The sequence below is a fragment of the Peromyscus leucopus genome, chromosome 8b, assembly GCF_004664715.2.
Source record: "Peromyscus leucopus breed LL Stock chromosome 8b, UCI_PerLeu_2.1, whole genome shotgun sequence".
NCBI lineage: Eukaryota > Metazoa > Chordata > Mammalia > Rodentia > Cricetidae > Peromyscus > Peromyscus leucopus.
Window position 1 is genome coordinate 10,786,018 of NC_051086.1, and position 16,305 is coordinate 10,802,322.

General features: G+C 44.1%; 1 protein-coding gene across 16 annotated transcripts in view; it reads right to left on the bottom strand.

Moving 5' to 3' along the window:
* The window catches only part of Tenm2 (teneurin transmembrane protein 2), a 1,236,692-nt gene that overhangs the window by 289,528 nt on the left and 930,859 nt on the right, over window positions 1-16,305 (bottom strand). For all 16 annotated transcript variants that reach the window (XM_028864303.2, XM_028864310.2, XM_028864309.2 and 13 more), the window contains one exon: window positions 9,263-9,497. In XM_028864303.2, the coding sequence (XP_028720136.1) occupies window positions 9,263-9,497 (235 nt within the window). The remainder of the gene's footprint in view (window positions 1-9,262; window positions 9,498-16,305) is intronic.

Here is a 16,305-nt window from a genome sequence, read left to right on the forward strand (position 1 = left end):
CTGGTGATGGATTACGATCCTAAGGACACAAGAGTCCAACTCACAGAGGCAAGTGGAGCTAAGGCTAATAAATCAAAGGAACCCTCAAAAAAGTTGCGGAGCCCATTTCCCCTGCCTGGGAGAACCATACGTCCTCCTGTGCCTTCAAGGAGTCCGAATTAGAAAAGAAGACTTGTGGTTGCACTACTCTTTGTCTATCTGAGCCAGATCAAACACCCCAGGGGGAGACGGCAGGAAACGCCCCAAGGGAGTGGACAGTTGATATTAGCTGAGTGGGTGAAAGAGCTCAGAGAGAGAGATGGAAACATTTAGGTTTTTTTCAACGGTGAACTTAACCCAAGAGTCTTCAGTATTTACACAGACTCGGGGCAGAGTCTTGCTCTTCCATGGCATGACCACGAGGTGGCCTCCATCCTTAATTGGGTCCCCAAGGCATGAGCTATAGAGGGACAGATTTTTTTAGAAAAAGTTCTTTGTACCCGTAGGCTTCGCCCTGGCAAGGAGTTCACGCAAGCAAGGAGTTCAAGTCTTCAAAGCGTTAATCAACTTAGCACTTTTAAAATTTTACAGAAGGGGCTAAATTTTAAAATGACAGCTTCTCCTTGGATACCTCTGCTTTCAAAGTTTGCAAAGCATGCCAAAAGTAGGCTAGAGGGGTCTTGAGTAAGATGTAATGCTTGCGCCTTCCTTAATGCACCTTGTAATTTGCACGCATGCCACGACACCTTATTTATTTTCTTATTAATGGGTCTGAGTGTGTTTAACACCACAAGCCATAAATTGCAGAGCAGTGGATTAGATGGGGTGCTCTTTATTTTCCTGCCTATTGTCAGAAAGAGATGTGGGGCATGAGATGCTCCCCCCCACCACATTGGCTTTCTCTCTACCCACCCCTCTTAGCCTCTTATCCAGGAACCAGCCCCCTTGCCTCCATTTGATGAAGGTAGGGAGAACAAGAAGACATAACCTAGCTTCTCACTGGTAAGCTTGCCTATTGAGCAGCTCTGTTATTGAGATTAATAAGCTGCCAGTTTCCAAGGAAGACTAACAAAACAGCAAAATTAAAGTGCACCGCGACGTGAAATGCTGCTGGTGGCCAGGCGGGATCATGATGTCAAAAAGGCAAGGTAAAGCTATAAAATAAGGCCGAGCTTGAAAGGCTAACCTAAAGGTCTCATTAATTTCCATGTTGCCTCTGATGAGAATTTAGAGGGGCGTAATGTTTAGCAATATGGAGAATCAAGCCGCCTATTGATTTGAAAAGCGCTCCAATGCATTTGCTTCACTCGGAATGAATTCTACTTTTAAACCTTACTTGAAAACATTAGGGGGAAAAAAGGAGGAAAAAAAGCAAACAGGTTACCTTGGTTTAATATTCTCAAGATCAAGCTTGTCAGTGACGCTGTCAGAAAATGAATCCTTTGGTAGAAAAATCCATCTGAAAACGAGTTTGGAATAGTCTTTGGACTCAGCATGGTAGGGATGCTTCAACAGTCTTTCTGCTTCTCTGTGAAAACCTTATTTACGAAAAAGGCTTGCATCCCAGTTCCTAAATCTGCACAACTAACAAAACACCCAAATTAGGCCAGGATGACTTTGTCCTGAAGACAAGAAAAGTATGTGATTTTTCTGGTCCTAGAGTTAGACTCCTTGAATGCTGCTTACCAAGCTCAGTGTATGCAGCTCTCCATCAGAGACCTTGCCCTGGCTTCCTGCTGAAAGGATAACAGTGATGCTCCTAGGCTGACCAAGTGAACAGCCATGGTACCTGTAGCCCCGTGGCTGCTTCCTACCCAAGCAGAATTAAAAACATTAAAAACTGTGGAGCTAGCACACAGAGCATACAGCCGTCCTTGGAACTGGGCTTTCCTGCAGCCGATGTTGCTGCCACCGCCATGCAGGGAGCTTCAAGTTCACCATGCCAAGTTGCCAGTAATTCCTGGTGTTGACAAAATCATAAAGATCTCTTAGGTGGTTTGGTAGAAAGGGAGTCAAGACAAATGACCCTCCAGGAGAGTTTTATTAGAAGAGATGCAATAGCATCAAGCCACCGGCAGCCATTATGAGGCCCCGAAAAGGAGAGACAGACCCTTAAGTTCCAAAGGACAAAGAGGATTAGTGACTTATCTTAGTGCCTGGAGTCACAAGTAGAAGGCACCAGATAAAAGTAAAGTAGGAATTCAAAGTAGTCTTGGGCCTGGGTACCAGAGGAGGCTGGACTTGCAGCTGCAATGGGGACGGGAACTCTGCTCTTGGTAAGAGCTGTGAGGCCACAGAATGTGTTGCTTATCAGCTCTTCTGGGAGGTAGAGAAACCTAATACCTCGAGGTGCTGCAAAGAGCACCTTACATTACACCCAGCTTATGATTTTGACAACCACTCAGTCTATATCCAATAATACCCAAAGATATGATGTCACTCATAATGCATCAATTTCACCATCTCCATGGATAAGGTAAATTAATTTCCTCTTTTCTATCAGGATAAGTATTCCTCCACCTTATCTAGTTCTAAAAATCATGGTGGTTAAGAACATGGCATTTGGAGTCAGGTACATATAAGTTCAAATCCCAGCTTTGCCATTTGCTGTTGGGTGATGGATAACTTAATATCCTGAGTTTCAGATCTCATTAATTCAATTATCATCCACTCATTCAATCCAACAGTATCTCTATGTAACCCAGAATGGCCTCAGGCTTGTGACCCTCCTGCATTGTTCCCTCCAATGCTCTCCTAATTTCAAATAAGGAATAGCAACAGATCCCTTAGGAACAGCTTAAGGGATTAAATGGCATATGTGGAAAGCAAAAAATATCTGAATAAGAAAAGTTGTTATTCAAGACCTTTATATGATACTGTAGAATACATTTAACATAATTTCCACAGTTTCTTTTAAAAGAGGGGAAAAGAATAGTTACCATGAGCTATGAATACACCAGTCTAGGTGGTATTTGTAAATGGATGATTTTCTGTCATTGAAAGTTCCAAGCGGTTGACCAGTATCTGCTCATGAACTTCTGCATTCTGCCAGAAAATGTCTTCCTTATTTGAGGAATGATAGTCATGATGCACAGAGCTCCTAAGTCAGAACACTGACTCCTAGCCCTCATTTGTGCCCATGAGCAAGTGATAATCACTGATTCCACCGGGAAATCCTCCTCCCACCTACAGCATTCACTGGTGGGTGGGGATGGGGGTAGGGTGGGGGTAGGGTGGGGTGGGGGTGGGAGATGGGGATGAAGCATTAAGCAAAGCCACTGATTGGCTTTCCCCTTAAAAATGGCTGTTTCCTCCCAATTGAACCTGTAGTCCAGGACTACATCTTTTGATTTTATTTTCTTACTTAAATTGCCCCAGTGGCTTTTCATTTTGCTTTGGGTGAACATCCCAAGTCTTTGTCATAGTCCAAAGCCCTGTTCATCACGTTCTTGCCCAGCTTTCTAGCCTGTTTTCTTTCCTTAACACTGTAGTGCTCTCTGCCAACTCCTTTCCTCTCCTTGCTGTCTCTTTCCTTCTCCCTTCCTGTCTCCGCATCTCTCCCTCTCCTGTGTGTGTGTGTGTGTGGGAGGGCAGTGGGGCAGAGGATAACCTTCAAGATGGCCTCATTTCTCTACCTTGTTTTGGGACACAGTTTCTTTCACTGTTGTGTATGTAAAATGGGTTAGCTGGCTCATGAGCATCTGGAGATTATCTTGTCTCCACCTCCCATTTTCCCATAGGCATGCTGGGATTACAGATGCTTGTGATTATGTCTGGCTTGTTGGTGGGTTCTGGGGATCAGGATGTATGGCTTGCACAGGTAATGCTTTTAACCACTAAGCCAATCTCCCTAGCCCTAGAACTCTCTTTAAGCCTTACTGATACCCATTTGCCATGGGTCTAACTTCTCTATACCTCTCATGGCACCTACTTGCCACTTTCACTATGGGAGAGACATTTGTTTATTTGTTTGTTGGTGCTCTGTTCTATCCTGTCTAGCATTTCTGTAAGGGCAAGGATTGCTTTGTGTGTGTGTGTGTGTGTGTGTGTGTGTGTGTGTGTGTGTGTGTGTGAGCTCTTAGTGGCTGACACATAGTAGGCATTCTCATAGACATTTCTAGAATGAATAATGGATGGACATCTTGAAAAGCAATTTGCAAACTTGTTTATAACTTGATGATGTGGATGATTAAAATCAGGGTTTCCAGAGTTTCCGAATCTGGGAAGCTTTGCCCTGCTTAGGGATTCTCCTCGGTCACCTGCTATGCAGACAGATTTGGAGAAGCCTGTCTCAGCAAAACACAGAGGGGAAGTTGGATTCTGTCACTGAGATACTGCTACTGTTTTAGACAAGAGAAGCTGACTTCTGACACTTCCCAAGAAGCTGCCGAGTAGGAAGATTCTTGACCTTGGCCCTTTCTGCAGAGAAGGAATAGACAGGTGATCGGAGATGGCAGGCAGGAAGCATGTGGGGACTTGATTCTATACTGGAGGAAGATGGAGGGTGGTGATTTATTGGGCAGGCTGCTTGCACCGAGGCCCTCTGTTATGTGCTTAGAGTTTGTGGGCTATATAATGGCTCCTGGCATTGGGGGTATGCTCCAGTTGGTAGAATGCTTGCCTATTATAGCTCATATATAAACTACCTTCAATAGTGGAAATTTGCATGCTGTCCTCTAATGGAATTAATATTTACATAGAGCGTTCTTCACATGATTTCTATGTGCTCAGTGACTCAGCTCGACAGCTTTCCTTACTTGTTGTTCTCTCTCTCTCTCTCTCTCTCTCTCTCTCTCTCTCTCTCTCTCTGTGTGTGTGTGTGTGTGTGTGTGTGTGTGTGTAATCTAATAGTTGATGTTAGGTATTTTCCTCAGTTACTCTCTACCTAATTTTTTGAGATAGAGTCCTTCACTGAACCAGGAGTTCATGAATATGGGTAGACCAGTTGGTCATTGAGTTCCAGGGATCTATCTGTCTGTCTCTCTGTTTCTTCAGTGCCTGAATTACAAACACATGTTGCCAGGCTTACCTCTTACATGAACTCAGGCCTTTAGGTTTGCATAGCAAGCCCTTTATTGACTGACCCATCTCCCTAGCCCTGGTTCTGTTTTCTATGTCTTATATTTCTATGGCTCCATAATCAGCACTTCCAATTCTATATGTTGTAAGACAAACTAAAAAAAAAAAATCATATGGTTCAAAGAAGACTTTCCAGACCTCTTTAAGCCTAGTAGGGACATCAACATACAATGCTGAGAGGCAAGGACCTGTCCCCACTGGTTTAAAAGAAACATTGGGATTTGGCTGAGCATCTCTGGAGATGGCAGGATGCCTGTTCATTACCTCCAAAGTATGGAGCTCATTTATCACTCCCAGAAATTGGAACGAATGCAGGGGAAGTCATGAAGCTGTTGGTAAATTTCCATTCCATGTTCTCAATTAGTGACTATCTCACAATGAGCCTCCAGAACATCTTACCTTTAATGGTTAGGATATGATTAACTGAGTCTTATTTAGTATTAAAGAGGCATGGTGATCCTTGTGTGGCATCACATCCCTTCAAAGAACTCCCACACCTGCTATCATACTCCCATGGATAAGAAGACGATGCTTCCTAAATCTCAATGCTTTAGCATTTGATTGAGTGAGTTTGTTTTGTTTATAGTCATTAATGACAATATAAAAATGGTGGTCATGGGAACAAATAATACACAATTGGGCTTAGATTTTCTCTATTTTTCTACTTGGTAGACTGTTGGAGTCCATTTTTAGGTTTCCTCATGGCTTTACCCAGCAGGTCTGCATAAAAAGGATGATTGGACCACAGACCTGAGTTACAGGTGTCTGAGATGGTCTGCACTGCTGTGCTGGGGGGAAGGTCTTTTGCTCCACTCCTTGGTATTCCTTTAAATACCCTAGAGCAGAGACAGTCAGGGCCCGATGGATTAGAGTCCAGGCCCTCTTAAGGCTATTCTGTATTTTCTATCTCTTTCTCTCCCCATCTATCTTTCTAACAAATATTTCCTGCTGCTCCTACTCAAGAGTATTCTGGGGAAATGTGGGGGTGGGTAATGCCCCACCCCCGACAGTAGACCCTTACTTATCTCATGGCTTTTAAGCTGTGAATTTTTTGTGACAATCACTGTGACTTTCATACTTCCCATTACTATGTGTAGTGTACTTTCTATTTACCTGTCTAACCCCTCCTTTGGGTTGTGTGAGACCTTAGAGAGGAGTGTGCACAATTTACTCATGGCCCACTCAGTATCTACCATTGTTCTTTGGCATCAGAACCTATCTGATAACAAGAGAGAAAATTAACATTGTTTTAAAAAGAGTAATACGTCTGTTTCTTTTTAAAATTTCCTTTCCCTTCTGCTTTCCTTTTTTCAAGGTTGGGCTAGAGAAACCATAGTTATATTGAAATTATATGCTACACCGATTCATGTCATTTGCTTAATTTTATTTGGGGTGTGTGTGTGTGTGTGTGTGTGTGTGTGTGTGTGTGTGTGCGTGCATGCAGTTGTGAGTGGATGTCAGATGTTGATGTTGGGTATTTTCCTTAACTGCTCTCCACCTTAGCTTTTGAGATCTGGGATTCATTGTCAACTAGGCTGGCTGGTCAATGAGTTTCAAGGTCTTCCCGCCTCCTCCCATAACCCACCCCCAGTGCTGGGGTTGTAGATATGTGCTACTGTGCCTGGCTTTTTACATGAACACAGGGGATTCAAACTCAGGCCCCCAGGCTTGTGCAGTAGCACTGTACCAACAGAGCCATCTCTCAGTCCTTGCTTATTTGTTTCAGTGCTAAGGATTGAACTCAGAGCCCTGCATGTATAAGGTTAGTCTTCAATCACTGAGCTACACTCCCCTTCCAGAACATCATAGGTTCCCGAAGAGCTGTGGATTAATGCTAAAGTCATCATTTGCAAGTCCACTGTACATTCAAGTTCTTGGTGCTCAGATCTGTGAAGGCTGACTTGGGCTTGATTTCGGGGAGTCTCCCCAGTCCCAGGCCCGACATTCTCAATCTCCAATCCTTGAATCTTGAACAAAGTGAGCAAAGAACATCCAGACGCTGCTCTCCCTTGTCTTTTCTCTCAGATAGACTTCAAGGTTTTGGAGATCCTGTCTGTGTGCCGAGTTTGCCTTTTCCAAGCACATCACTGAAGACTCCAAGGCCTTGGAGAAATGCTACTTGTAAAAGTGCTCTGCAGATGCACTATAGAGAGCAGGTGCTGAGAGTTTACCTTAAGACGGTGGTGAGTGACCCACTGCTTTTGTGGGTCCCTTGGACTGTGTGCTCAGCAAGGGCACATTTTCTTATAATTGGTTCTTGACAACAAGTCTCCTGGGAAACCAACCGATTTCATCAACAGCTAGGGGACATATTTATATGTATCCTTTTAAATATTTTTATTTTATTGTTTTATGTGTATGGCTGTTTTATGTGCAGGAATATCTGTGTACCACATACATGCCTTTATATATGTCCTTATGACCAAGGGGAGACTACTTTTCAGTAACAGACTGATGGATCTGGCCCTGTAAATTGGACAATCTAGTGCAAAAGAAACAGGTTTATGGCTGTTCACCCAGACAGACATCTCCCTCCCTTACTGTGTGGGGATCATGAGGGCTCTACACAGGTTCCCTCATAATTTATCGTCTCTGTGAAATCACAGACCTATTGCAGAAATGTTCCTTTACATCTAGACTCTGCATCTTTGAAGAAGAAATAGTAATCATCCTTTTAGACCTTGCTGGATCACTTTCTGACTCCACTGAGATAATGCTTAAATGTATTAATGCACATAGAAAACATATATTAGTGTAACCATGAAGTGTACAACAGAAGCTTAATACCAATGGCAACCAGGCAGTCACACACCTCCCCCTTTTCTCTTTTATTTCTTTCTACCCAGAAACTGTTTGTCATATATAATCATCTACTAACATAAAAAGAGGCTGATAACAAACTCTAGAGTGGTTTGTAAATGCAAGGATGAAAAACAAAATCTCATCTAGCTTGGTTGGCCAGTAGCTTCTGCCATGGCTATTAGGATTATTGCATTAGTATAGATGTTAATCATCATCTATTCTGTATAATCCATAGATATAATTTTTACTGCCCTGACAACTTTTATACTTTAGAGATTAGGGTTGAAGACATAGATGAAAACAATGCGTTAATTGTCAGAAAATGAAATTACAATTTAGTGTGAGTACAGTAGCAAGGGTGTACCATCTACTAATGCTCAAGATCTTACTTTTTAAACTTTAAAGACATCATAGATCAGCAACAACTCCGAATGTCACAGCTTTCTAAATTGCTTCCAGCTGTGTGCGGAAAATCCACCGGCCATTACCAGAAATGCTGCTGATTGTTTCTCTTCCTCAAACCTAAGTTATTAAAGTTTCATACTGACTGGAGACCTTTCTGAAGGGCCCACACAAACGGGTGCCTCTGCTGCTCCTTCGGATGAGCAAACAACTGGAAGACACAAGCCAAGGAGGCGCGTGGGGATGGAACCCCAGGGCTCTGCAGTAGCAGACCAGTCTACTCGTGGCCTTCCCTGTCAATTGTCTTGCCTATCACACTGTGTCTCCAGGACTGTCCATAAGCCTACCGAGGAATGCACAGTTCTTAGAAGCCCAGAAGTCAAAGTGGAGAAAGGACCGAAGCACAGCAAACTCAAACAGAGCCACATCTGGGGAGGATTTCCAGATTCTTCCCGCCCAACCCAAGCATCTTCCTGTTTTGCTGTTTTCCCCCCACATCCCTGTTTGCCTCAGAGCCATCAAGCTGTTAGTGTGTACAGGAGGGAGTAAAGTAGGCCAGCAGGTTGGGTGAAATATAAATTAAAATTAGACTTCTGTCAGTCTGGAATCGGGGATTGTTTTCAAGGTCTCCCCAAACACTTAATTTCAAATGAGTCTTCATTTATTTCTTCAAGAAAGGCCAAATGCATAATTTATCAGCAGCATTCAGTCAATATACCCTTATAAGCATGTTTCCCATGAGCCTTTGAGTAAAAATATGTTATGCTAATTCTATTAGTTGGGTACACAAGAGCTGTCTAAGAAAGTAAACAAGCATCAAAGGGAGACACATGTGAACAAAGAAATACTGATCAACCTACTGTCCGGGGTCAAATTACCAAGGGATAAGGAGGCGTCAGACTTGTCTCCTTATACTGGCAATGTCTCTCCAACCAGAACTCAGAGCCGCCACCCAGAGCCACGTGACTCAGGTGACTTAGAGTAGGGGACAGGTACTTACCGAGTCTCCAGTGGCACGTTACTGTTTAGCACCCAGCTGTCCTGAAGCTGAACGGACTCTGGTGTGGTGGCCAGGTCATTGGGTGCTGGAGCTGGCGCGTGGATTTGGCTCCGCCGATTGGTCAGTGAGTTCCTGTTGAGGGAGTTGGCAGACGAGTGGTGATGGGACAATGTGTGGTTATGAGGGGGTGGCAGAGGGGGCCTCAGAGTTGACTGGCTGTGGTGGTTCGGCGGGCCTGGAAGAGAGGAAGGAGAAAGAGCCATCAGCACCTGCAGATTCCAGGCTCAGGAACTCTGCCCCTGGGAGGTGGGGTTTGCAGCCCAAGTCCCCATGTCCACAGTGACTGCAAACCACAAACCTGAGGTTACGGGTGGGGCTGCATTAGTCACAAACAAATACTGTGCTTTGATTTGTATTTGTCGATATGCATCAATATAATTTGCTTAGAGAGCAAGGAGGGTCGAGGCTAGAAAAGCTGACTAGATAAGGGATGGACAGTCACTGGAATTATATCTGATAATTTCAATGGAAGGGACAATGTACTCGAGGCTGATTCTGGCTGTGACACGTTTTTATCCCATTTCCTGGTAAAATGTAAAGGCCTAGGTTCTCCAAAACAAACAAGAAACAAAGCCAGCTCTTCTTGTAGGAGTAGAAGGTACAATAATGGTTATAAGAGGCCGTACAGGTGGGAGACAGAGAGAATTTGGCCATTGGGCACAGGCAGTTACAAAGGAAGACCAAGCTCTGGGGTTCTGCTGCACAGTAGAGCAATCATAGTCAACAATTGAGTGTATTTCCCACTCCAGGATGGTCTGTTGAACGCGTCATCACAGAGAAGTGCTGTTTCTTTCAGGTGGCAGGTATGCTAACTACCTGGATTTGAATATCACACGGTGTACTGAAACATCACATTGTATCCCATAAATGGGCACAATTACAGTGTGTCAATCAAACACGGCTACTGGGGCCAGGGAGTTGGCTCAGTGGGTGAAGCGTTTGCTGTGTAAGCATAAGGCTCTAGGTCTGGATTCCCAGAACGCATGCAAAGGCAGACACGAGAGTGCCCAGCTACACCATAGCCCTTCTACGGTGAGATGGGAGGTGGTGAGAAGAGAATTCCCAGAAACTCGCAGGGCAGCTAGCCTAGCAGAGATAGTGGGAAACATCCAAAGACACACACACACACACACACACACACACACACACACACACACACACACACGTGTGTGTGTGTGTGTGTGTGAGAGAGAGAGAGAAGAGAGAGAGAGAGCACAAGGCCTTGCATTTAAACCGTGGTACTGACTAGGTAGGAAAGTAAAGCATTCCAGTTGTGGACAGGATTGAACTGGAGTGGGTAGGAAGTGTTCTTCAGAGGCTCCAGGTCAGTGTGACCATGGCTTAAGGCAAACATGTCTCTTAGCTGGGTAGGGGACACTGAAGATCTGTACTTTTGGATGAAGTTTCCTGGGTTTTTAAGAAGCTGACAACTCAAAATAAATAAATACATGACTAGGTATTAAAAACATATACGTGCTTGCATATACTTAGTTTTAAAAATGAGAGTCCGCCAGCTCTGACTGCTAGGGTGACAGCGGCTTTCCTCTAAGAGATGAGTCCCGAGGACAGAGACCGCAAAGGGTGAAGGGAGATATTTTGAAATCACGATGCTGGCTCCAAATCACATCCCATCTTTCAAATACTGGCATCCTCTACCCTTGCAGGGAAAATGCTCACACGAGAGCTCTGCCTCTGCAAAGGTCCCTGTGTTAATGTCTCTACTCAGGATAGCCCTGCCCGGGGTTTTCGTAGCAACCGGTTCTCCATCGGCACAATGCAGTATTTTAAACGCAACGAAAGCAAAAGGGTTTACTCTGCGATGTAAGCCTGTAATTTCCTTTTATTAGACGCTGAAACATGACTTTTAATTTGTGTCCTTTGAGGAAGTCTATTTTTTTGAAGCCTCCAGTCAGTGTTGGCAGCTCACCAGGTGACTGCTGAGCCTTGTCATTTTGGCCCCTGCCAACTTTGAAAATCCCCAGCCCCTGCCGTCCTGGCTCTAAGAAGTTGGCTCAAGTCATTTAAACAAGCAATTTGACACAAATTTCAACTACTTGTCTCCTTATGTGGCCAGGCTACATCTCCAAAAGGTATAATCTACATTCTGGGGTTCCTGTGAAGCATTCCGAGGGAAAGACAACATGTCAAAAAGAGACTAGATTTGGAGTCGTCACCAGCGAAAACAAAAAGGAGAAGAAGTGAGGAACACTGTTCCTTGAAGTTAGTATCTCTGGGTTGAAATTACTCGGGGAATTTTTTTTCCTAATGTTCAGAAAAAAAAGACAACTAAAGCTAAAACCCAGTGGGAAATGCCAAGGTACGGTTGTATAGATTTTAAATCGTGTCCTCCAAATGAACCTGTAATTCATGTTTTACATTAGGCAGTGGTGACACTTTAAATACATCTTTGGTGGAGTTTCATAGCTGTAGCAGGCTATTACATATGCTGGTATTGTTGTCTGACTAGGAATGTATTATTACATAGTTATTTAGCATTTGTCTGTCTCCTATTAGTGGGGAGAGGTGGGAAAGGGGCAAAATGATGTAATAATGATCTCTCAGAGGTACTCTCCAAGCCCCTCCCACAGGGTTAATGAATTCTCATGCCTTTCTCTCCCCCCTCTCAACTCCCACCCAAGTGGTATCATTATTCCCCATTAGTTAGGCAATTAAGAGACTTGCCTGGGGAAGAAGAGGTGAGTCAGTGTACAAGTGAGAATCCACACTCCCTGCTCCGAGCCCTAACTTTCTATCTTCCTCTGCCCCAGCTCCCCCCCCCCACCCCCCCACCCCCCCGCACTCTGGACCACACACTCTCTCCAAGTACAAAGAGGCCAAGTGAGGAATTTAATTCCCTGAATGAGTTCCCAGACCTTCCTGCTTCCTGTCTGTTCACCCCAGCAAAGGTTCTCTTGCCCATTCCAGCTGTGTGGCCTTTGCTTCATTGGCCATTTGTGTTGGGAGTGGGTGGAATTCCTGCGGTTGTGTGTATGTACGTGTGTAAGGTCTCCAGGGGGCAATGCCTCGGGCAAGTAAAGAATGAGTTTGGCTGCTATGTGGTGTGTTTCAAATACACTGGGCAGTGAGCATCCACATTAATTGGAAGAGAGGTCAAGAGTCTCTATCCAGTTCACCTGAAAAGAAGGCTTAGAACATTCTGGAAAAAAAAAAAAACAACAGAAATAAGAGTAGGGAAAGCTGAAAGAACACCCAGTTCTTCATCCACTCTACCCTCCTATGAAGCAATATGCTATTTCACTGCAAACAGATCATGTACAACAATGAAAACATAACTTAGCAGGCACCTCACTAAAGAAAAAGTTCTTGTGACTGATGCTCACTTCCACAATGCTGACTGTAGTTGCTCACTGTATCATCTATCCAGTGGCCATATTTTCAGCTAGGTGCATAAGATTGAAAGATGTGATACTACACCGAGTGGTTATGCTACCACCAGGGAACAGAGAGGGAGGAGAGAATGGGTGGGGTGGGCATTTAGTTGGAGGGTAAGAGAGAATAATCTAAAGAATTAGATCCAAGGGTTGAGCCTGCTGCTTTCTAGTTGCAGAAATGGGAGCATACTACCACTACCATTTAATCCTCAGCTTTACTCATGTGCCCAAAGGTGGGAAATAGCCATGATGACCTACTAAGATCACTGTGGATGTGACAAAGGATGAGGGCATTAAACATGCTACTCCCATGGCCTGCCAATCTACAAACTCTTGTGTAGAGAACACTGGTTCTAACAGGGTTGAAAGACCATGGATAAGACAAATTGTAGGTCATAAGGAGCATGGATCTGAGCATTTAAAGCCACCCAGGCATCAGCTATGCTGGTCAATGATCCCAGGTCAGTTACCTTCAATGCAAATATTATGAAATTTCAACTGTGTTGTAGTGTTCTAGATTTCTGAAACAAACCTCAGAGTCAAAACGAATGTGTCTTCTGTCACAACAACAGGCCAGAAGTGCATGCTCTCAGTGGTTTCTCGAGTGTGCCATCAACTCGAGTTATCATCTAATACAGCAATGGCCTTTGCTGTCACAGCCACTTGTTTCTGATTCCTTATTCTGCTGTTCTGGTGACTCTCAGTTTGACCTGGGCACCTTGTGATCATTGTGGCAAATATCCCTCTAATGTGGCCACTGATGATCCCAGGCACCTTGTGCAGTCACCAGCTTTCATCATGGACATTCTGAGATTTGCTACTTGGGAAGGTTTTCCATTTGCTAAGATTTAAACAATGGCTGTCAACATGTTTTATGGCTTTCCATGATACTCAAGTACACGAGAAGCCCTTCTCTAAAGTACTGGGCAGCTCCACTCTATGATGAAACAGAAATGAAGAAGTCAGCCTTGTGGAAGAACCTTGATGGCCACGTGTAAATTACAGACATTTAGTGGGTTAGCTTGTCATGCAAGCTATTATTGATGTCTCTCCTAGAACATGAATGCCAGATTACACAATAATGAAATTAAAATACAAATAACTATATCACGTAAGTGCTTATAGAGTAGCAGGCTATTGAGTATGGCCTTAGTGGGCAAAAGGCAACTGTTATTGAAGCTTTGTGCTGACTAGTTACATGACACCTGATGAGCTTAAGCTGAGACCCTGGAAGTTCCAGCCTGGGCTACATAGCAAGACTCTATCTCAAAAATAGATTCTTCTTCTTCTTCTTCTTCTTCTTCTTCTTCTTCTTCTTCTTCTTCTTCTTCTTCTTCTTCTTCTTCTTCTTTTCCAAGACAGGATCTCTCTGCGTAGTTTTGCGCCTTTCCTGGAGCTCACTTGGTAGCCCAAGCTGGCCTTGAACTCACAGAGATCCGCCTGGCTCTGCCTCCCGAGTGCTGGGATTAAAGGCGTGCGCCACCACCGCCCGGCTTCTTCTTCTTCATCAACAACAATGAGAACTAGAAGTTATTTTTAGGTTCTGAATGACCCTTCACCATAGGAAAAAGGAACTGTTGTATTGGGTCTTTATCAGGAACTAAAGAAACTGAGTGCTGTAGAAAAACTAAGTGAATTTGCAGGAACGATGCTTCCCGTATGTGCAAACACTGGCGTGTGGATGCATGTTGCTGTGCTCCGTGACAGCATAGCCTGTGCTGCTGTGGTTTAGACATTTCATGGGACACTTGTCCCTGGTTGATTCTGACACACATACCAGCCCTGCACTTTGTCCTAAGTGCCTCTGGGTTGACTCAGGAGGAGAAAGCAGTCCTTTGAGTTCTGTTGGTTCCAGCATACATCTGTAGACTGAGGTCTTGGCACATCTGTTCCCTCATTTGTTGACTTTGTCAAGGTTGCCCAAACACATGTAGAGGCAAGCAGCAACCCACACTTCAGATAACATAAAGGAAGCCTTTTTTAAGGCTAGCTAAACTAAGGAAGTAAATGGTTAATGATTGGCTATTGTTACTGTACTCGGCTTAGATAAACAGTTGAGGAAGGCCTTTAGGCTGGGCCAGTTCTTGGCCAGGGAGAGGTTATGGAAGTGTGGGAGGGCAGGGACCAATGAAGACAGTCTTGTCTTGCTTTATAGTAGGTACCAATTTTTCTTGGTGATTAAAAAGGATGATAAAGTGCATGTGAGGAAAAAAATAGGGAAGTAGGGGCCTGCCTACCTCCTGATAATCACTCACTGTAGTGCTGATATGCCCACAGGTGGTCTTAAGTATTGCCTCCCCCTCAGACCCTGAAGTGATAATTGACTAAGAACTCTCCTCCTTCTACAGACCCACCTCTGAGCATGCTGAATCCTGACAGCAACTTGAAGATACTACAAGTAGGGATGGTCTTGGCAGACTTTGGAGTGTTGGGTTGATGCAAATTGGCACCAGGACACTGTTCATTTTGACCCTGTGTGGGAGCCAGGGAAATGAGGGTGAAGATTTCAAAGAACAACAGCCTATAGTCAGGACCAAAACAGGAAAATATTGGAAGACAGCTGTGCTGGCCATGGGCTTTGAGTCTACCTGATCATGTGCCACTGAAAAGCCATGTTTTGCATTTCTGAGTCTGTGTCTTTATCTGTAGAATAGGCATCAAAAGTTTCTCTCTCTTATATGATCATTGAGAAAATTATATGAGATGCTATCATATGAGATTCTATCATAATGAGCATTGGGCCAGCAAGATAGTTCAGCAACTAACCCTGATGACCTGAATTCAAACCCTAGAATCCATGTGGTTGAAGGAGAGAACTGATTTCTAAAAGTTGTCCTCTGACATCTCCCCCGTGTCCACCGCATACAATAAAATAAGTAGTAGCCGGGCCATGGTGGTGCACGCCTTTAATCCCAGCACTCGGGAGGCAGAGCCAGGCGGATCTCTGTGAGTTTGAGGCCTGCCTGGGCTACCAAGTGAGTTCCAGGAAAGGCGCAAAGCTACACAGAGAAACCCTGTCTCGAAAAACCAAAAAAAAAAAAAACAACAACAAAAAAAACTAAAAACAAAAACAAAACCAAAAAACAAACAAACAAAAACAAACAAACAAATAAAATAAAATAAAATAAGTAGCATAGCACAATTCTTGGCGTTAACAAGTTACTCAGACATGTTATGATAAATACATATGATAGATTCCATATAATCAGTGATATTAACAATGGCAATAGAAACCACAGTAAGTTAGGCTCCCTGGAATATGATGAGCACTTCCTGGGTTGCTGTGGCCCTATTGCCTGGCTCTTTGAGCTGGCAGATCATAGAGGGAGGTACTTAGTGAATGCACAGAGGCAAAACTCCTAAGCCCAGGCCCTGCTGACTTCAAATACAGCCTGAAAAAGAGCAGACTTGTGGCGTGGCCCCTGGCTGTGACAGAGGCAGTCCCAAGAAATGTAGCTCTGACTTGGGAGTTGGAACAATTAATTTCCATATTCAAAGCAAGGGTTGCTACTGACAACAAAATGATAACATTGATTGAGGTTACTATGCATTAAGTCCCCCTTGTGTTGGTGCTGAGCCAAATGCTAAGCA